At 38.1% G+C, this 21,120-nt stretch overlaps 4 protein-coding genes across 7 annotated transcripts; 2 read left to right on the forward strand and 2 right to left on the reverse strand.

Annotated features, from left to right (window-relative positions):
* The first annotated feature begins 1,947 nt into the window (after positions 1-1,947).
* LOC111801534 (lysine-tRNA ligase) lies at positions 1,948-4,839 on the forward strand. Its single transcript, XM_023685558.2, has 6 exons — positions 1,948-2,283; positions 2,483-2,632; positions 2,736-2,994; positions 3,068-3,286; positions 4,111-4,253; positions 4,342-4,839. Exons 1-6 carry the CDS (start codon positions 2,002-2,004, stop codon positions 4,639-4,641), a joined length of 1,353 nt encoding a protein of 450 aa, XP_023541326.2. The 5' UTR covers positions 1,948-2,001; the 3' UTR covers positions 4,642-4,839.
* Positions 4,840-7,063: 2,224 nt separating this feature from the next.
* Positions 7,064-10,727, forward strand: LOC111801497 (uncharacterized). Of its 2 annotated transcripts, none has more exons than XM_023685518.2 (2): positions 7,064-7,312; positions 8,309-10,727. In XM_023685518.2, the coding sequence occupies exon 2, from the start codon at positions 8,327-8,329 to the stop codon at positions 10,439-10,441; it is 2,115 nt and encodes a 704-aa protein (XP_023541286.1). In that variant the 5' UTR covers positions 7,064-7,312; positions 8,309-8,326; the 3' UTR covers positions 10,442-10,727. The 2 variants fall into 2 exon arrangements, with proteins under 2 accessions (XP_023541286.1, XP_023541278.2); XM_023685510.2 differs by lacking the exon at positions 7,064-7,312 and adding an exon at positions 7,324-8,046.
* A 127-nt stretch (positions 10,728-10,854) lies between these two features.
* On the reverse strand, positions 10,855-13,883 carry MUB2 (membrane-anchored ubiquitin-fold protein 2). Of its 3 annotated transcripts, none has more exons than XM_023685571.2 (4): positions 13,656-13,883; positions 12,934-13,193; positions 11,540-11,704; positions 10,855-11,371 (listed from the first exon to the last, which is right to left on the reverse strand). In XM_023685571.2, the coding sequence occupies exons 2-4, from the start codon at positions 13,064-13,066 to the stop codon at positions 11,313-11,315; spliced, it is 357 nt and encodes a 118-aa protein (XP_023541339.1). In that variant the 5' UTR covers positions 13,067-13,193; positions 13,656-13,883; the 3' UTR covers positions 10,855-11,312. The 3 variants fall into 3 exon arrangements, with proteins under 3 accessions (XP_023541339.1, XP_023541360.1, XP_023541354.1); XM_023685592.2 differs by having other exon boundaries at positions 10,855-11,368; positions 13,656-13,855; XM_023685586.2 differs by lacking the exon at positions 13,656-13,883 and adding an exon at positions 13,465-13,626.
* A 1,428-nt stretch (positions 13,884-15,311) lies between these two features.
* Positions 15,312-20,791, reverse strand: LOC111801524 (putative galacturonosyltransferase 14). The gene is made up of 6 exons (XM_087127627.1): positions 20,167-20,791; positions 19,182-19,237; positions 18,925-19,083; positions 17,058-17,648; positions 16,298-16,600; positions 15,312-16,186 (listed from the first exon to the last, which is right to left on the reverse strand). Exons 1-6 carry the CDS (start codon positions 20,375-20,377, stop codon positions 15,902-15,904), a joined length of 1,605 nt encoding a protein of 534 aa, XP_086983753.1. The 5' UTR covers positions 20,378-20,791; the 3' UTR covers positions 15,312-15,901.
* Between the last annotated feature and the right edge of the window lie 329 nt (positions 20,792-21,120).

Here is a 21,120-nt window from a genome sequence, read left to right on the forward strand (position 1 = left end):
GGATAGTGGAGTACCACTCTAGCAAACCCATTAATAGAGAAAGATTCTTAATATATTTTATATATTTTTATTTGGCTCGGGTCAACTCGAAGGTTTTGCCCACAAACTCGAAACTGAACCGATTCAGTTCGGGTTCAGAAAAATGAACCAAATCCTACCCGAAATGTTAATTTAATCCAACCCAACCCTTATATTCAGGTTGGGTTGGTCTGGATTGTTAGGTTGTCGGGTTTAATGTACACCCCTAATAATTACCATTTTACTTGACAAGGAGGAACGAAGGAACATCTAAATGGTATTAGAACCAGTTACCGGGCGATGTGTCAGTAAGGAAGCTGAGTCCTACAAACGGGTGGACACGAGGTAGTGTGCCAACAAGGACACTGGGTCTTGAAAGAGTGTGGACTGAGGGGAGGAGTCTCACATCAATTGGAGAAGGAAACTAGTGCTAGCGAGAACGCTGGGCCCTCGATTGAAAAATATCTCTCTAGCTGAATGAGGCTAGAAAGGGTAAGTACAAAGAAGACAATTTGTGCTAGTGGTGGGCTTGGGCCGTTACAGTAATATACTAAAATGTGTGCACAAGAACTATCGAAAAGGGTTACGAGCATATCATATTGAAAAGTGGGCGACCAATATGTATTATTTGAGATGTATGGCCCATTTGGGTATGTTGTTGTGTTCCCTTTTCCTTTTTACTCATATTATCCATGGTTATTGTTTAGTGATTGCAAAGGGAAAAGCTTCCAAAATTTTGTAACTAAATTATATGGATGAAGACATATGGAAATACATAGGTCAAACAAAATGTGGTGGGACTATATGAATTTGCATTATATCATTATTGCACGAACTTTGAATTATATATATAATCATTGTGAATTCTCGCTCATGAAAAAATCCTTCTCCACTCCCTCTTTCATTTCTCGTTTAAACGGAAATTCTCCACATTTTTTGGAGTGGATTATCGTAGGTTAAATGTACATCTCTATGTAAAATCTTTCGATAAAAAATGAGCAACTATATACAACCTTTAGATTCACAGTGTGTTGTATAAATCACTCGTACATTAGCTAGAAAAGCATCATTTTTATTTACTTTGATATTTTCTTAATATATAAATATTTTTAATTATTTGGGTGGATTGATTAGCTGTCGTTCTTTGATAGAAAAAGATGTTTGAGGACATAACGGGATCACTGATAATACACAACCAAATATTGATTTGCCACCACGATTATATGAGTCACTGTCACTTAAGGTGTTAATACACTTTCAAATATGATATCATTTTTTAATGACGTGAAAAAGACTTCTAAACAATTCTCGAAAGACGACATTTTAAAATTATTAATTAGTAATTATATGATTGATAAATTTTGATTGGTTTTTCTTCTCCCTTTTCATGGAAATTTTTTCATAATTAAATCATAAAACTGAAAAAATAAATTAAAAAGTATCAAACTAAAATAAATAATCGGCTAATTAGTATATTAATAAATGCAATTCATTTTAAATAAAAAAGAAAGTGATTTACATAAATAAACGATAATAAAATAATCTAAAATGAATCAAAATAACGAAATTAAGGCTAGAGAAAACGATTAATAAAAATTAACAAAATAATAATATAACAGTAAATAATTATAAATATTTGGCTTCAATCCTCTTAAAATAAATATATATAAGGCCTAAAATGGGCCTAAACGGGCGGATTTGGATAGGGCCGGCCCAATACTCTGAATTCAGAAGCTGAAACTGGGCCTAAGCGGATTCTTCTGGTACGTTCCACATTATATTCTCCATCTAATTTTATACCATCCAGAATAAATATAAATTAAAATTAAAAATCCACGTAGGACAATCGAATGTCCATCCTCCACGTGTAAAAAGTTCAGCCTGGAGTTTGCCACTCAATCTGTCTCTTCTTCGATGAACAAACCTTCAATAAAGAAACTTCTATTCAGCGAACGAGTGATAGTAAACGAAAGAACGAGAGAAATGACAGCAGCAATAGCTGTTCCGTCCCCTAAATCCGCCATTTTAGCCAAAAATCCATTCTCTCGCAAAGACCCTGCCTCCAATTTTCTCGGCCGACCGCTTAAGGGTTTCGGTTTTCATCCAAAACCGAGGACGAAACATGATTCTCTAAGCCTAATCGTTGCTTCCGCCACTCCATCTAGCAGCAGCGACGCGAATGCCGGCGAAAGATTCTACTTCAATTTCACTGGTTTCCCTTTTCCCCTCGGCCCCTTTCTTAATCGTCGCACTATAAGAACTGAGGTAAACCTTAACCATTTCCCCTTTCTTCTATTTCTTATTATGGGCCTGTTTGATTCGATTGAATTTGTTGCAAATTTGTGCGTTCGATTTTAAATTTATTGATTACAGATGAACAGAACATATGGGCATGTGGGTATATGTTGTTTTGAATTTTCAGCTTTTGTGGATTTGGGTTTTTTAAATCGTTGTGTTCTTTTAGGCTGTAAAAGGTTGTATATGGCTTTTTGAGCAAGAACAAGCGCTGGGATTCAGTAGTGTCTCAACAAATATTAGGATGACTGTCATTAAACTCAAATCTGGAGGCTTATGGGTCCATGCTCCCATTGCTCCAACTAAGGAGTGTATTCAGGTTCTGTTTCTACTTCTACTCATTGAATAATTCATCTATGAAGAACAAATGATAATTGTAGGATTTATATTCCTTGTGTTCAAAAGTTTTCTTATCTTCACAGCTTCTGAATGAGTTGGAGGCTCCCGTAGAATACATTGTTTTACCAACGTTTGCTTATGAGCATAAGATTTTTGTTGGACCCTTTTCGAGGAAGTTTCCACGAGCCCAGATATGGGTGGCACCAAGGCAATGGAGTTGGCCATTGAACTTGCCATTGGAGTTCTTTGGAATTTTTGGAGCTAAAACATTGAAAGATGAGGATTTATCTGCTCCATGGGCTGATGAGATTGAGCAGAAGGTTTTGAGCTCACCAGAAGTTGGTAATAAGAATTGGTCATGTCCTGTTAAGTTGAGTTCCTTAGTTGCTAGTGAAAACTTGGTTGATTGTTGCAGGGATTGGACCGTATGTGGAGGTGGCTTTTTATCATAAGCGGTCGAGAACATTACTGGTAACAGATGCTGTAATCTTTGTCCCTCGACAACCACCTGAATGCATTAGCAAAGAATCCTTGTTGGCATCTGCAAAGAATGGTTTGGCAGTAAAACTACTTAGTAAAGGAAAGGAAGTCCCTGAAGAGCCTGTTGTTGACAACATGGTCAATCGTCAAAAAGGTTTGTTCATGTAACAACTTAAGTCCACCGCGAGGAGATATTGTTCTCTTTGGCTTTTCCTTCTGGGCTTCCCCTCAAAGGTTTTAAAACACGTCTGTGAGGGAGGGGTTTCTACACCCTTATGAAGAATGCTTCGTTCTCGTCTCCAACCGATGTGGGATCTTACAATCCACTCCCCTTTGGGGTCGAGCGTCCTTGCTGGCACACCGCCTCGTGTCCACCCCCCTTCGAGGCTCATCCTTCTCGTCTGGACACGCCTGGTATCTGGCTCATTGTCCTCTTTAGGCTTTCCCTTCTAGGTTTCCCTTCAAGGTTTTAAAACGTGTCTGCTAGAGAGAGAGGTTTCCACACCCTTATAAAGAATGACTCGTTCTCCTCCTCAACCGATGTGGGATCTCACAATTCATCCCTCTTCAGGACCCAGCGTCCTCGCAGACACTTGTTCCCTTCTCCAATTGATGTGAATTGATGTGAGACCCCCCAATCCACCCTCCTTCGATGCCCAACATCCTTGCTAGCACACCGCCTCGTGTCCACCCCCTTCGGGGCTCAGCCTTCTCACTGGCACATCGCTCGATGTCTGGCTCCGATACCATTTGTAACGACCCTAAACACCGCTAGTAGATATTATCCTCTTTGAGCTTTTTCTTCTGGGCTTTCTCTCAAGGTTTTAAAACGCTTCGGTTAGGGAGAGATTTTCACACTCTTATAAAAAATGCTTTGTCCTCTTCCCCAACCGATGTGGGATCTCATAGTTCATATGCTTTCGACACCTCGAGATTAATTGCTTAAAAGAAACTGATGAATGGTGATTGTTGATGCAGGGTGGGAAAGAATGGTTCTTCAGATATTGTTTCTTGGGCCTTCAAATCTCTTGGAACCCAACGCTAGCTTTGCTCAAATGTCCCAGAAACTTATTGTTTCACCCATAGTAAAGACACTCGTCTTCAGCAAAGTTCCTGAAAAGGTAATAAACCAACATGTTGCATACAGAAGAATGACACAAGTTCTGTAAATCTAGACATTTTTCTCTTATACATTGATTCTGCTATCAGGTAAGGGACTGGATCGATAGAATCGTCCGGGATTGGAAGTTCAAGAGAATCATCCCTGCTCACTTTGCAGCTCCAGTAAATGCAAGTAGGTCCGATTTCTTAACTGCGTTCGGATTTCTCGACGACCTACTGGGAGAGCGCTACATCAACCGTCCTTCACTGTCTCTTCTCTTTACATCACTCATGGGGAAGGCTGCCAGTTACTTTCCACCAGATGATATGAAGACCTTATCATCCCTTGACCAGTTTTTAGTATCAGTTGGCGCTGTTAAGAAGACGGTGTCGGGCCGAAAAAGGTAATCGACGAAAGACAATCTTCAAAGATACCAGATAAGTTTAGCACACTCATATATTTCAGTAATGTAGATTCACCAATCATTGTCCTTGTCTTTGACACTTGAATATAGAAGGTAATCTGATATCTGATTATGACATCTCCTGAAAGTAAATGCAGAAGAAAAGATATGCTGCATAATTCATAGTTGCATATTTTGCTCAGTTTATACTTTTGGAGGATTTTCTCGAAAACGCTCGGGAACGAACTAGAAGAACATAAGAAAGTTTGAATCGTTTGCTCAAAAAGATATTGCTATGCTTACAAGTTTGAACTTCTAACTTGCCTGTTAAGTCGAAGGTACGTGTCTTAACCAGTTGAGCTATGTTTTGATATTCTTACTTCACTTAGAAAGTTGGCAAATTATTTGCTTTATATTGCTTTTTTCCAGGTAAAATGAATCACTCCGAAGAATTATGACGTTGATTTAAAAGATTATTTTAAGAAAGAACGAAATGAATGATTTTATTAGTAATTTAGAAGCTTTCCTTAGGGCCAAAGTCTAAATAGAGGAAACGTTTCAAGCAAGCAAGCAGAGAAAATAGATGGTCAACCTACCAACCATAGAAGATTTTGTCACAATCAATGTAGGTTATGTTATTAATTAATGACATTATTTTTACCATGAATGTAAATAAAATTTATAGATAGAAGACAATTGAATGAGTCAATGTTTCATCTTTCTTTATGCTAATTGACCAATCCAATCCCATTACAAAGTCTTCCCTAACTAAGGGATGTGATTTGGTCTTCGAGTTCATGGTTTTATAATACATTTGTTAAGAAGAGGTTTCCATATTCTTATAAGAAATGTTTTGACAGTTTTGTTCTCCTCCCCAACTGATATGAGATCTTTCAATTCACTCCAACATCTTTGTTGGCACACTGCTTTGTGCTTGACCCTTGAGAGACGGTGTTCTCGTTCGCTGATACACCGCCAAATGCCTAGTTATGATACCACTGTAATTGCTAAGGGTCGTCATTAGCCAATATTATCTACTTTTTTCCCTGACCTTACGGTTTTATAACACATTTGCTAGGGAAAGGTTACCACACCTTGGTTTGTTCTCCTCTCCAACTACTGAGGGATCTCTCAATCTACCCTCCTTGGGGGACAACGTCCTCGCTTACACACCGCCCAATGTTGGGTTCTTATACCACTGTAACTATTCAAGGCTATCGGTAGTAGATATTGTCCGCTTTGGTCCTTGGCCTCGTAGTTTTAAAATGGAGAGGTTTTCAAACCCTCGTTATTCATAAGTAGATATCACATAATGAGTTGTAGTTAAAATTAGACATTAAATTGGAAGACATGGTGGGAGTAGAGGGTATCCAAGGTGCATCCCAACTGATATCCATTTGTCCTTTTTCTTCCATCTTTTGTGCCACTTTTGCCCATAACTTTTATGTCCCCATAACTTTTTACCAATACAATGATAGGTTTCAACGCTTCTTTTTTAAACACAACATTCAAAAATAAGTCTACAAAACAATTCAACTAATCAAAATTTTTAATTTTTAATTCAAATCACTTTCTTTTCAATAATTCCCAATTAAAAAAAAAAAAGAAAAAAAAAAAGGAAAAATCCTCATCTTATGGAGGGTGGGAAACAGACCCAACAATGGAATTGGGAAAATCCCACTCAACCAATTTCATGTTCCAAATATGAGATATCTTAATATGAGACCCATCTACCCCATATATATCTTTTCATAATCATAAAGCTATGGGACACCTAAGTTGTCTCCCCCTTCCCCTATTATTATTAGATCTATACCAAAATCTAAAACATTTTACTTTATTATTATTATTTACTTGGATGTTGAAAGTAACGGGTCAAAGTTTAGGTATATAAAGAATGGCTTTTTGGTCCCTTTTGTCCACTCGTTCATGTTGAAGACACGGGTTCGATTCTTGTAAGGGATAGGCACACATTCCGGCCACTTTCTCTTAGTATGAATTGTTGAATGATCGCTATTGAAAAAAGCATATGAGTACCATAATTTGAATTCATTCTCTTATAAAGCATTGTCTTATGCTACACAATGAATGTGTTAAGATTTGTATGAAAAAGGGAGTAAATCCCATTTATGGAAATCAAATTGTCAACAAAACCCTTTTTATTAAATACCATTCTCTTCGTAATGCGTGTGTTAGCTTTCATTATTTTCCACGAAAGTTGTGGGTTCCGATGCAAAAATGTCCAATCAATTGCATATTGTTATTGAGAGAAAGTTCCTTTTTTTCTCCCCACTGCAACCGCTCGCTTTGTAGGACCAGCGTTGTTTCTCTTATTTTGGTGTTAAGAATCTCTGTAACCAACGCGGACAGGAAAAAGAAAACGCAACCGAACGGGGAAGAGATATATAACAGTTGCTTGCACGACCGCTAAAGGGAATCGAAACCGACATTTTTGGTGCTCATAAACATATAATGCTATACAAAACACACGATCGTCTCTAAAACACTGGACCCTTTTTTTCTCTCCCTATTTCCTTCCGCCTTCACCGCCCTACTGGGTTCATTCATTTTTCCTTCCTCTTTCCTTTTTCCTTGATTTCTGGTGATTGCAACACAGGGGGCTGAACATTTTCTTGCCCAACAACCAAGACCCACATCCTTGTTTTTTTTATTCGGTAAGGCTATAAGGAATCTTTTCGCTTCATCTCTGAAATGGGGTTCTGTTCTTCGTTCTTCGTTCTTCTTTTCCTGTTTCGTTTGTAAATCCTCGTTGTTTATGCTCCTCTAGGGGCCTGTTTAATTGCTATCTCTTGTGTTCTTCATGTTTTACAATGTTGATTGCTGCGATGATTGATTAAGTAACTTGTCTCTCATCTGATATGGGTTGTGCTCTGTTTTCTTATTTTGTTAGCTTTTCTTGGTCTCCTTTCTTTGTTCTTCTCCTTTCTTTGTTAGATGTTTTGGCCTGCGTGCGAGTTTGTCAGCTTCCAGCATTCCCTGTTCACACTCTTGGCAGGATTGCAGGGACAACCTTTGTCTTCTTGCTTATGATTCCACACGGACTTTTGTATTTATGTGTTCTAATAATTGTGTTTCATGCTCTATTGAACCAGCAGATGGTGAACCAACTGTTTTTTTGTTTAGAAAGTTCAGTTTCATCTATGTTCATGTGGATTCATTTTTCCCTTGGATGTAAATTATTGCATTTTGATTTTGTTTTGTTTTCTTTCCATATATGTTTTTAATGTCATAAAGGGATGATAAGAATGTTTGATTAATCTAACGTTTCCATTTTGTTTTCTAACCTTTGTCTTGGAAGAAACGCATGAGAATAAAAATCTTAAATGAGAGAAGGCTATGGATGTGTCTTGAAGTTCTATTGCCTCTCAAATTCATCCCTCGAGTTAAGGTGCATTTTGTTGGATGATCGTACTCGCTAGTCGGTGCTTTGTATAGCGTTTTTCGCCCCCTCTTCTCACTTTTTATATGTACTGATATCATTTTTCTTGATCATATGATACTATGTCTGTGTGTTGGGATCTACTGCTAGTTTCTTTATTGCTTTCTTCAAACTGAGATTTTCGTGGGATTGTTTTGAACCATTGCAGTTTATTCATAAGATCTTGGTTGGTTTCTCTTGTTTTATTGGTGTGCTAATTGTTTTTGTTCAGGTGTTGTGTGAAATTCTGATGGCCGATCAGCAGGGTGATGTGCAAATGACTACGACTGCGGGTACTAGTTCGAGAAGAAGCTCTACGGGATGGATAAGTTCTTCAAATAGCGGAGAAAAATTTGTGCCTCATTATCGAAGAATATCTACTGGTTCCTGTCATGATTTCTGCAAATATGGGAAAAACCATACTTTTGAAACCAAGTCGAGACGACCAATGGCTATGACAAGAAAATCACTGGACGGTGGACGTTCGGAGGATAGTGTGGTACTTCGTGAGAGAAAGAAAACAGGTGGAGGTTCGGTAGATGGTGTGGTGATTCCTGAGAGAAAGAAAACGATTATGACTGAAAGGTCGAAGCATATGACAAGAAAATCACTGGATGATGGAAGTTCGGTTGACAGTATGGTACTCCCTGAGAGAAAGAAAACAACTTCACCTCGAATGTCGAAAAATGTGGCAAGAAAATCACTCGATGGTGTGGTACTTCTTGAGAGAAAGAAAACAACTTCAACTCGAATGTCGAAAAATGTGGCAAGAATATCACTCGATGGTGGAAGTTCGGTAGATGGTGTGGTACTTCTTGAGAGAAAGAAAACAGCTTCACCTCGAATGTCGAAAAATGTGGCAAGAAGTTCGATAGATGGTGTGGTACTTCTTGAGAGAAAGAAAACAATTTCAACTCGAATGTTGAAAAATGTGGCAAGGATATCACTTGATAGTGGAAGTTCGATTAGAACGATACTTCCCGAGAGAAAGAAAACAGCTTCAACTCGGATGAAGGCTGAACTTTCATCAACTTCCAGAATGTCTGGAGCTAATGTGACCACCTTGACAAGGCCTAGTCCAGTGCAGAGAGAAGTCTCAAATGGAAGGAAGAAAAAACTGTTGTCAAGTCCAACGCAGAGAGAAGTCCTGAATGAAAGAAAGAAGAAATTGTTGGCTGAGCCGAAAGCCTTAGCCAAGTCGAGATCACATACTGCAAACACGCTGAACAACTCGAAGCCTGAAACGTCTACAGCTACTAGAAATCCAGAAGACTCTGCAGTTCTTGCAAAAACCAAGGAGAGAAAGTTACCTGAAAAGTCTGAAAATTTTGTGAAATTGAGGTCTATCAAAGTAAATCCATTGAGATCTGCAGTGTCTACGGACGGTTCGCGAAGAACAAATGGTTCGAAAATGGTAAAAAATCTTGGGACTTCCAAAGTAGCTGCAAAGAAAGTGGTGGCAACCTCAACAGGTTCATTTTCCTCAAATTCTATCTATGGAAATGCAAACTTAACTGCAAGAAAGCGTGTTAACTTGAAAGGCAGTCCACATAAAACTCATAACAAGAACAAACTATCTGACCATCAACAAGTCCAGGGTGAAGAGGTTCGAGGAGAAACGTTCCAGAGTGAAGAGGTCCAAGGAGAAACCTTCCGGAGTGTAGAGGTCCAAGAGAAGACCTTGTATGTCATCAAGGTAGAAAATGAGGAGATGCCTCATGAACCTGATGGTCAAAATGAAACTTTTGATAACGTGGAACCATTGCCATCGTCACCGCCTAATTCGCTATCACCGCCATCAGCTCAGTATATTTTGGCTAAGGTAAAAGATCAAGATGTATCTGAATACACAGAGAGTGAAACAGAGAATGACTCTTTCTCTGAAAGCAATGAATATGGCAGCATGGAAACAGATAATGTTTCAAGTGAAGAAGGTGGTCAAAATGCAAGATACCAAAATCCTCGGATGTTGCATAATAAAGAAGAGGATCCTCAATCTACAAAACTAAGTTTCAGGAGAGGGAAAATCATTGACATCCCTTCCAAGAGTAACAGTCCGAGGAGGCTTAAATTTAGGCGTGGAAGGCTGTTGGGGGAGAGCCAAAGGGATGCAGAAGGCCTAAGGAAGAACTTCAAGATGGGAACAGAAGTCGACGGCGACACAGCAACTGCTCAAGAAATAGTTGTTCTGAGGCACCAAGATGTGCAGCAGAGGAGAAAAGACGCACAGGGACTGTTTAACAATGTCATTGAAGAAACCGCAAGTAAACTCGTCGAAACACGAAAGAGCAAGGTTAAGGCCTTGGTTGGTGCATTTGAAACAGTGATCTCCCTGCAAGATGGAAGACTTTCTCCTGAGTATTGACACTTGACTTAAGAATCTCTAATTGTCTGCGTAGAGTGAATGAGGTATGGACTTGGTGCGCTAACGCTGCAGAATAGGTATAGATTTCTCTTTTTAATGATAGGAAGATTGTTCTGTACACAGTTAGATAGGAAGTATTGTTTTAGGAAGATTATTCTGCTCCCTAATCCCCAATCCTTCTACTCAACTGATATAGATTCATCTTTTAATGACAGGAAGATTTTTCTGTACAAAACTAGCAATTCACTAATGAAAAATATAAACGAAAATCGTTAAGGTTGCTTTCTTTGTCGAGTTCTTGTTGAAGAAAGTTTACTAGAACTGTTCTGAACTTTGGAAGGGTTGACGAACAAGATCAAGATCAAGATCATCATGTTTGAATACAGATTCATTTCATAGGTAATAAAAGCATATTGGAAAGAAAATGAAAGAAATATTATCATTTAGTTTGGGAAGGAAGGAGGAAAGTGTCATGAAGTTGGGGGTAACTGCAACTTCAGGTATATAAAGCTTTCTCCACAAACATTTGAGATAGCAGAAAATCAATCTAAACAACAATGAAGCTAACAATGGATGTTGAAAAGGCTAACAATCCTTCATAATAGATCATCATCTAGATATTCAACTGCCATGGGTTGATCTACAACACTACTGGCTCGTGTCGATAAATTATCCATCTTCTTCGCGTTCTTCGCTACCTCTGTCTGTTTCTTTTTTCTTTTACTACTGTGGAAACAATAATAAAAGCTCCAGAATAAGCTTCTTCAACTGATTCCAAGCTGTTATTGGCATCAGAACTTTTAAAAGGAAAATTTGCTATTTTTATGCACTCAAAAATGGCGTCGTCGTCGAGAACTTCCACGAGTTCCGTTTATAGTATGGCACAAACACACTTGTTTTGTGGTGATTGGTCTCCAGCTTTCTTTTCTGCTAAAGCAAACAACACAACTTTCATCAACAATCCCATTCAACCCTAAAGTTTCAATTGGCTCAATATCAAAGAACAGCCGCAAGATGTTCATATACTCTTCTTAGCCTAATGCGATGTTTCATTCGAATTTCCTAATGATATTGAACTTTTTAAAGAACAGATAATACCTTTCTCCAAGCTTGGTGGTTGGATAACAACATGCATGGTTGTAACACTGCCAGGAATGTCATATAATGGGCTTCTGCAATCATTAAGTGTTCTGTTGTTCTCTAAGATTCTTCCGGCACTTATTATCTTCACATCCTTTACTGTTCTTGGACCATTCTCCTTTTCTGCTCAAACAAATAATCACAATTACTTGTAGTGCTTATCAGAAGAAACTTACATTCACAATAGGATGGTAACAAAGAAAAAAAAAACATTTTAAGATCTAGCCAGTGTTAAATGCAACAGACATATCATCCTGTGCTTGCCATTGCTTAATATCAAAGTTATCATTAATCTAGGATCCGGTGACAGTATTTCGGCAAGACAAGGCGGATGAGTCAAAATCCGACAGATATATGCTTCTGGATAATGATATTACAAGATTCACTTCCACAGGAAAGAACAATGAAGATCAAAGAAGAGATGCAAGAAACTGTGTTCTTTACCGTTATTAATTGAACTCAAACTTAATTTCAACTAAAAACTAAGTGCAAGCGAAAGAGTTGTGGTATATACGTCAATGAAAGATTCAAGCCATAGCACAAGACACCTAATCAATCAGGGTTCAAGATGCATAGACAAAGTTATCCTTAAACTTCGGTGTTTGGTGGAGAAGCGAACAAAGGTACGCTCGCTTCCTGTCTTGTTCTTTGCGGCGAACTGGGATCGCTCGCCAGCTAGGTCAGATTGGAGAAACCTTTTATGAGAACATATGACCCTTATTCGGCGACAAGGGGCGGAAGAACCTCTCGATCTACTTACAGCGATAGGACAAAGACATGAAGGCATTGATGCCAGAAGGGCTAGAAAGGCTTCCCTAATCTAGTTCACACCCAAAAATTTCCATAACACGTAATTTGGGAATGAATGATGCCAGAAATATATTACAACTAGTGATAAGATGAAGAAGGAAAGAAACCAGTAGATCCAAGGTAAATGAAAAACAAAGGGCGTTCTTCAGTTAAGAACATGATCAGACCAAACCAGACAAAGAATCAGACATTCTTTAATATATACATTCATTCAAAGAGCCATAGAATCTAATAAATAACTTCAAAATGATTGTAAAGATCCAGCATATGAAGAATGCCATGAGTTTTTATGCACCACTGAACTTCCATTAACGGGGTGTTAAGTTTCTCTTCACAAATGGCAGCAGCAAGAATGAAGAAAGTGCAGAGTCTACATCAGATCTGAGCTTTGCGTGTGTCATGTTTGTTCTTAAGATTAACAGATGCCAACATGCTGATAATGTTTAAACTTAATACTTCAATTACGAACAAAGTAACAAAATCAGTGAAGCATAGGAATTCAAATAAAATCAAACACAGAAAGATGTTTAAATTTAACACACCTCTTGGCCATTGTGCAAGAACGCTTTCTTTCAAGGTTGCGATGCTTGTAGCAGCAGGGAAGGTTTTGGGGCCAATATCCGATCCATCGTTCAATCGAAACTTGATCTCTAATTGATCTCCCACTCCAGCCATATCGAAACGTCTTCAATCAATCACAGACAAATTGGATTTCCTAAGGAAGGAAGCAAAATCCCACACGAGTAATCGAATGCGGTTAATTAGCAGAGAATTTTTCGCTCAGATTATGATGAGGGCCATTCTGCAAAAATCGAGAAACCCAGAAAACGGAAGTTAATTTCATTGTAAGTTGCAAATCAAAAAAGAAGATGCGGCAATCGGAAGCATAAAGGCAACTGCATATGAAAACGAAATCCGCTTTGGATTTCAATTTCATTTCGGGAAAAGAAAAAATAGCGACAAAAGCAATCAATCAGTTGCGTATTCCAAAAGACTAGATGTAATCGCACAGATAAATTCACTCAAAGAATCGATTAATATTCGCAAGAAGCATGAAGAAAAGAATTACGAACACTGTAAAACTAGAAGAGAAAGAATTGAGACGGGTAAGGTTGTGTGATTCAAACACTGATTTCAAGAGATGGGAAATTTCAGAATCGCAAAACGAAATGGATCCTGGAACAAGTAACCGAGAAGGCAATAGAAAAATCAACAGAAACCCAAAAGAAATCGAACAGAAAAAGAGCGATAGAAATCGATTAACCTTAACCGGTATGAAGTTGGGTGAGAAATTGATTGGAAGTGAAGAAAAAGGCGACGGTGTTGGAATAATGACACAAAATCCAGCTGAAGAGATGAAAGAAGAACTCAGAGACGAGGGCTCCTCCAGAGTTTTGAAAGTCATATAAATCTGGGGTCAATGACTCCATTCTTAAAAGTGATTTCTTGGTATTCCCAAAATTAAAATCGTAATATTTACGCGTATTTTAAACAGCTTCGAGGGAGTAGAAAAGGCCAGAATTGTTAGAAAAATATGCATGACCCATTACCTTAAACAATGCAAGATTTTGACTTTGCTCCTAAATAAATGTCATAAACTCACAATCACAAACCCAAATCATTCATCGTGTCGGTAATAAAAGAATCACATTCAGTGATGGATGATGCCAGAAGGAGAGAGGAATTTCAGACATGAAAAAAGTGGATGTGAACCAGATATTCTAATTTTATTCACTGTTCCAAGAACTTTTTTTTTTCTTTCTAAATGATAGAATATACACGTGGCATACAGATATTTGACATTAACATCAACATTAACAAGGATGGATGCTTTGCATATTGTTTATTATTTGATACATGTTGGAGATGACAAGTTGCTTTGACGATTAGTTTAGGAGCCTTTTAGATTCCTCCGCTACTACGCCTTGGAAGGATCAATCAATGCCTTCTTAAATGCCATTAAACCATACTTACCCACTCAAATTCATTCTTTAATTTACATCAAGATAATTGAAGAACATAAAAAGATGTCAACCAGGTGGAGAGAGAGGAGAATGGAATTTCGTGTGTACAGGTGAAATCTAGAGATCTACTTTAACGGTCCAAACCCACCGCTAGTAAATATTGTTCTTTTGAGCTTTCCCTTTAACAGGGTGGAGACAGTAGAATTTCGTGTGTAGAGGTGAAATCTAGAGATCTATTTTAACGGTCCAAGGTGAAATCTAGAGATCTACTGTAACGGTCCAAGCCCACCGCTACTAGATATTGTCCTTTTGGGTTTTCCCTTTCAAGCTGGCCCAAGCCCACCGCGCGAGTAGATATTGTCCTTTTGGGTTTTCCATTTCAGGCTGGCCCAAGCCCATCGCGCGAGTAGATATTGTCCTTTTGGGTTTTCCATTTCAGGCTTCTCCTCACTCTTACAAAAGGGTATTACCTTCTCTGCTCTCTGGACCCCTACTAACGTTGCTCGAGTGAGAAAGCATGAAGAGCGAATGTGTGCTGTATTTTGGACAACAGGTCCAACGAATCATTGCAATTCTTGATCTTCATCAATGAAGTCTGAGTAATCACTGTACCTAAGAAATTTCACACGGTCTAGATAACCATGTCCATCAACTAGTTGATAACGATAACAATGAATGATTTAAAATGATTAGCACCTGATATTTGAACAATTTGGAAAGGAAAAGGGAAGGAGGAAAGAAAAAGGTGATGGTTTTGAGTGGCATAAAGGGTTGGTGGGTTTCTTGTCATCACCAACTTAGGAAGTTGTATGATAAGCATCTTAATGTGAATGGTTTAACCTTATCTTGAAGTGTGCTGTCTGAGGCATCTAAAACCAACTAATGGAGATTCGAATAACTCTGTTTAAAGCTTTACAGAACAAAAGTATTAACTCAACCAATTAAGAGTATCCAAATTATGATAACTGAATGGAAAGAATTTTCTTCACATTTTAAAATGTATTCTCGTACAGAACGAATCTTAATATAGCATTTATCATCTAAGAAGAAGAAGAAGAAGAGTTCTTCAATCCAATGAACCAATAGCCGATCAATCTCCCAGACCTTGTCCTCAACAAGTCATCATATGTTGTCAATACAGAGCAGAAAATTTAGTAATACTATGAAAAATAAAAGATGATGGGCAGACCATTATTGTTTGTGACCAAGCATATGGAGAAGCACTCACCGAGTAACCTGTTCTAGCCTCGTTTGCGCCTCGATAGATAACAGCTACGTCGACAATGAGTAAATGTGTATTCTGCTATATTTTCCAAAATATACTCTTGAGAACTGTGGAGATATCCCTGCATGAAGAACTAATAATACCAGACTCCTCAGGAACTAAGACCAAATGAATTGCTACGTTACACGTTAATGCACGTGCGCCTCATTGTCTACTTCCATCATCATGTATGTAAAACTCCAAATTTCTTAAGCCGAGTGGTAACGTTCCAAACTAACATGGGTATGTTCGTTTTGGCATCGTCTCTCTACCCTTCGTGAGTTATGACTCTAGAATGTGGCAGTTCCTGATGAAGTCATTGGAATAGTTGACATACTTGGTCCAAAATGGCCGGAGATGTTCAAAGCCAATCTGCAGCCATGGTTTAGACTGGCCATTATAGTGAATGACTGCAGCTTTCTTCACATTCTCAATGTTTGTTTTGTTCTGATAGCCCAAGCCAAGCATGTGCCATGAGGGCTCAATTGGATGAATGTGACCTCTAAATGCAATCAAAGCCGGTGGTAGTGTACCCAGCCTCCACAGTGTCAGGTTTGACTTTAGATTCTGCCACAAAAAAGAAGTCAATGATCCAAGAACATTGCATAATCGCATCTCGAGTGACAAGGGACAATCATGCAATCAGCAAATAGAATAAAAAATGGATTTGTACCATACCTCTCTCAGCCACCAGTGGTACGTTTCTGTTATATTCGACTTTCTCCAGGCACGAAGATCAAATATGTTCATGCCATATGCCCAAGGGCATTCATTAGGATCTAAATGCGTTGCTACCAAGGGATGGGAAAAATTGAAGTAGATCTTGAATCGCTTTGACATGACCCACTCATCATCACCTTTACAAGTTTCAACAGCTCCATTAACCTTTCCCTCGAGGTCAACATCCCAAAGTCGAGACAGATCACGTTGAATTACAACATCATCATCTAAAAAGACCACCTTGTCCAGTTTGGGGAAGAGCTGTTCAATGCATGTATTCAGAATACTTATACAGGAAAACAGAGATTTGTACAACAAAGCCTTGAAGAAACAATTATGAAGAATAATTCTCAATCTGATGTGCAGTAACAAAGGACAGAGGAACAATTTAGGAGCAGAGAAGATTACCAAATTGTATAAGTTCATGCATAATCCAAAAAATCAAGAATAGAATAACTACTTGCTAGATATTCATATAAAACCATGTTTCTTTCCAAGTAGACTTGATCTAGTAAAATGGAACCTACAAAAAAACACTAATGTTTCAATCCAGCTCGAGGTTCATGATAATCCGAGACATGAAAGTTTTCACTTACAATTTCATTTCATGTATAAAATTAGTTTGTCAGCTCAAGACCAAAATGGGTGGGGGGAGGAAATGATAGCATTTATAACTTGTTTCCTTGAGTTGTATATTTCATAAATGCATCCAAATTACCTGAGGTATGTACATGCGGAGATGGTTAAGTAAGGATATGTATTTGGGACTTCGAACTAGCAATTTTGAGGCAAATATTCGAGGAGTTGTATCAGTGTGGTTGGCCCCTGAAACATGGTTGCCATGGTAGTAATTTCTGATTCCTTCCTGGTTCTCCACAGCTTCAAGCACTGGAACGTTTTCCCTCGTTAAGTAGTCAAAGTGGTGAGTACCCTTCACTTCAATAGTAGCCGGGTAGACTGGGTGCAAAGCAAACCAGGAGTGCATCCCTGCATAAGTTTTCTTGTCGGTGATGACATGGAAAACTATCTTTTCAGGATTGAGAGATGACTGCACAGCAGAGCTGACAACAACTGAAGCTGCCAAAATGTTATCAGTTGACAGAACGAAGTGTTGGTACGTGTTATCAGAGAGCAACGGAAGCAGCTCTGGAGGAGGAAGTTGGTTGCGAGCATGAACATTTGACGAGTATTCATCAGTTAAACGCAGAGATAAACAATGAATGCCTTTAGGAATGGAACTAGCTGCAAAATGTTTGTTCATTAGCTCTGAAAACTTAGACTCTCTGATTTCCTTCTCAAATTTATCCATCTGCGCCAAAAAAAAAAAAAAAAAAAAAAAAAAAAACACTGATGAGAATATTAGACTGTTAATAAGTGACTTCTCTGACTAAAGTACAATAAATTTTATGAAAAGCCCAGATTTCAATTTGCTTTACAATTACAAAGTTCCAAATCCCATCATTTTCTTAACCAGTGACACTGAAGTTCCAAATCATATTAAAGGAAACAGGGAGAGAGAAGAGATAAATCTAAAATGGTAAAACAGACATTTTCACATTATTATAGATTCAATCACGTGAATCGTTCTTCTTTCTTTTTCCTTGAGAGGGTCAGAGCTTGAATCCACAATGATCGAACGGGCCTTTAAAAGAGCGGTGGTAGATCCATTGATGTGAATCATTTTTTCTCTCTTATTTCTCTTGCCTTGAGAGAGTTGGAACAACATCTCCAATCATCGTAGTTAATCTCTTTGGAATTACTTATAAAATTGAATATTGATCTTGCAAAAGGTTCTATCTTAGGAATAAATGTGGATTCAAATAAATTATCAGCATCAGCTTCTTAAAGAGAGAGAGCTAAATCTACACAGGTCAAAGGGGCCTTCAAAGCACCGTGGTAGATCCATTCAAGTGAATGAGTTTTCTTTCCCTCTTCCATTTATCTTCCATCTTCGGAGAGGAAGATGTCGGTAGGGTAATATGTATTGGCACTATACATCCATTTGTAACAATTAATCTCTTAGGAAATATGGATGAATCGAAAATAATCTTGCAAAAGGCTCCATTTAAGGAATAATTTCCATACAGATGGATAACAAGATTAACAAAAACTCAATAAAACCCAAAATTTTGCAGTAAAGAATTTCATATCCTCCAGCTAAAAGATCATTTAATGAATAAACAAGCCATATCTTCATGCTCCTATAGACACTATGATCAATGAGGCAGGTTCAAGTTTCAAGAAGGGCATTTAGTTCTCAATTTTTCTGGACAGGTTCCTGTCCAAACAACTGAACTGAACAGAGACCTTTTTCCAACATACTTCCACCATAAAAAAGTTTGAGAACTAAAGATCTGATTGAAAAACTGTCTAGCTCTAGCAGCCAAAACCTTTCATCCATTTCTACCTTCAACCCTTGATTTTAGGCCATAATCAACTTTTATGAGATGAGATTATCGTTAACATAATCGTTACAATTTTCATCACGATGTTACGCAAGGTATAAAAATATAGATAGCCTTGGGTCCCAATGGGCATTTTCTCCTCACCAAGAAGTTATGAAATTAATAAACATCACAACATACCATGGCCCTTAGGATGAAAGCAAATGTTTTTGCGTCATAATGGTTATCTTTCATTTCTGAAACTAACTGAGTAAATGAATCTGGTAGCTTCAGGCCATCTGGTATTTCCTCAGAGCTAACTTGGTTGAAGATCTTGTAAAGATCACTCACCAACCTCTTCTGCATACAATCAACAATTACAATAACAAAAAATGGAATTTGAAACAAACCAAAAAGACCATGAAAAGAAAAACAAAGAACAAGAATCAGGTCATTACCTCTGAAGTGTCAACCCGACCAAGAAGGCGAGGTCCCCATGTCCTGCCCAAACAATCTAGCACAAAAAAGAAGGGATTTAGGGACACGAATTCGTATGAAACTTTGAAATCGGTGAGATATTTTATATTTGTCCAAAACGGTCACATTTCGATTGCTCAAAATGTCATGTCCTGTTTTAGCTGAAAGCTTCATACGTTTATCTAATCAGTTAGGCTTCTTTTCTTGTATAAATACAGACCCTAAAAGATTAACCAAAGAAAAAGTTATTTAAATTTATTTTGAAGCAGCATATTTGATGTTCATCCGGATTATGCGACTACGCCATCCGCGTAGCTCCGAATACGCGCATTGGAGCTCTTCGCTCGATGTCCCAAGTCGCTTGTAAACTGTGATCAGAATAAGGTAAAGATTGAAGATAAATTTTGTACTCTATTAATTTCTCAGTTCCTCTAGTCGGGTGGCGCCGGCCGATCTTTCGACCAGATCGTTGTTCAAGTTCATTTCTTCACTTCGCTCTGAACTGTCTCCTCCTTGTCCATTGTGTTTGCACTTCACTGGCTCAAAAAAGCCAGACCTAATTTTCTTATTTTGATAGCTAATCATCAGAGAACTTAAAGGTCATTTGCATCACCGAGAAACTTCATTGAAATTAGTAATGCAGAAGAGGATCACAAAGAGACTTTGCCTCAGCTATGGCATAGATATGAATTTTACAAGAAAAACAAAATACAAAACACAACATCAAATTAAATTAGATTTGACATCTACGGTCGTCTCATGATAAAATAAGAACAAAAAAAAATCAATCAGATTCTGCAATGCATTCTGAAATGACCAACATCATGACATGAAATCTTTCATAATTGCAAGCCCCAAAAGCAGATAAGATCCATCACAATCAGTCTAAAATGGCATCACTAACACAAACGTTAACCAGAAAGACAAACTTTGAAACTAAAAGAGTAATGAGTTCATTGACAGTACCCAGAGAGGAGCAGTTGTTGACACCTTCGAGCGTAACGACAGCAGTGAGAATGAAGACGAACGGCAACAAGAAAGCAAGAAAGAGAATAGTGTGGAAAAGGGTTCGATAAGAAATGTGACGAGCTCCAACCTTGACCTTCATAAAATCAATAAACCCATTACTGGTCGAGACCGTGATGCTTCTCATGCTAGGCGAAAACTGAAGCCGCATCGTCGTCTTCGCAGCCTCTTCTTCAGGTCGCCGCTGATACCTGAGATAGCCACTACCCAAACAGAGCCATCGAATCTCGTCCCTCGAGGAACCAGCTCCAGCAATCTTAAATTACTGCCCATCAATTTCCATCCCGAAAGAATCAACGATCGACCGACAACCAATTAACACCGAACCCCACATTCGGAGTCGAAATCGATTCTTCTGGGATTGCTCTAAAAATGAATCTGTACCTCGTGGGATCTTCTCAATTCCGCAATGAACAGGAACGAACAGATTCCAGTTGGGTTTAAGCCACAATTGGGGAATGATTCTAACCCAATGATCGGACAAAGCGAGTGCTGAACACCCTGGAAATTTTTTGAGGCTTTATTGGGGCTACTACTTTTTCAATTTCATCAACGTCGATTCTCAGATGTCTCGAAGACCTTTTCTCGAGTTCGATCTAAAATTAATTTTCTTGGAAAATGAGAGTAAACAATTCTCGGTATCCGTAATTACAAAAAAATAATAATAATAAAAATTAGGTTTCGTATACTGCAATTCAATTTCTGGTGAGCTGAGATTTTCATTTCTGTATTATTTGTAATATTATATTTGTGATGGATTTATTTCTTCCCATTATTTTACTTGTAATATCGTTATTAGTTTTCTTTAGGTAATTTGAAGAACAATTTTTGTTTAAATAAATAAATAATTACACATTTTAATAGTTTTGCATAAAAGTATTTAAAAAATAATAA

This window comes from Cucurbita pepo, chromosome 1 (genome assembly GCF_057944985.1).
Source record: "Cucurbita pepo subsp. pepo isolate OVF chromosome 1, ASM5794498v1, whole genome shotgun sequence".
Classification (NCBI taxonomy): domain Eukaryota; kingdom Viridiplantae; phylum Streptophyta; class Magnoliopsida; order Cucurbitales; family Cucurbitaceae; genus Cucurbita; species Cucurbita pepo.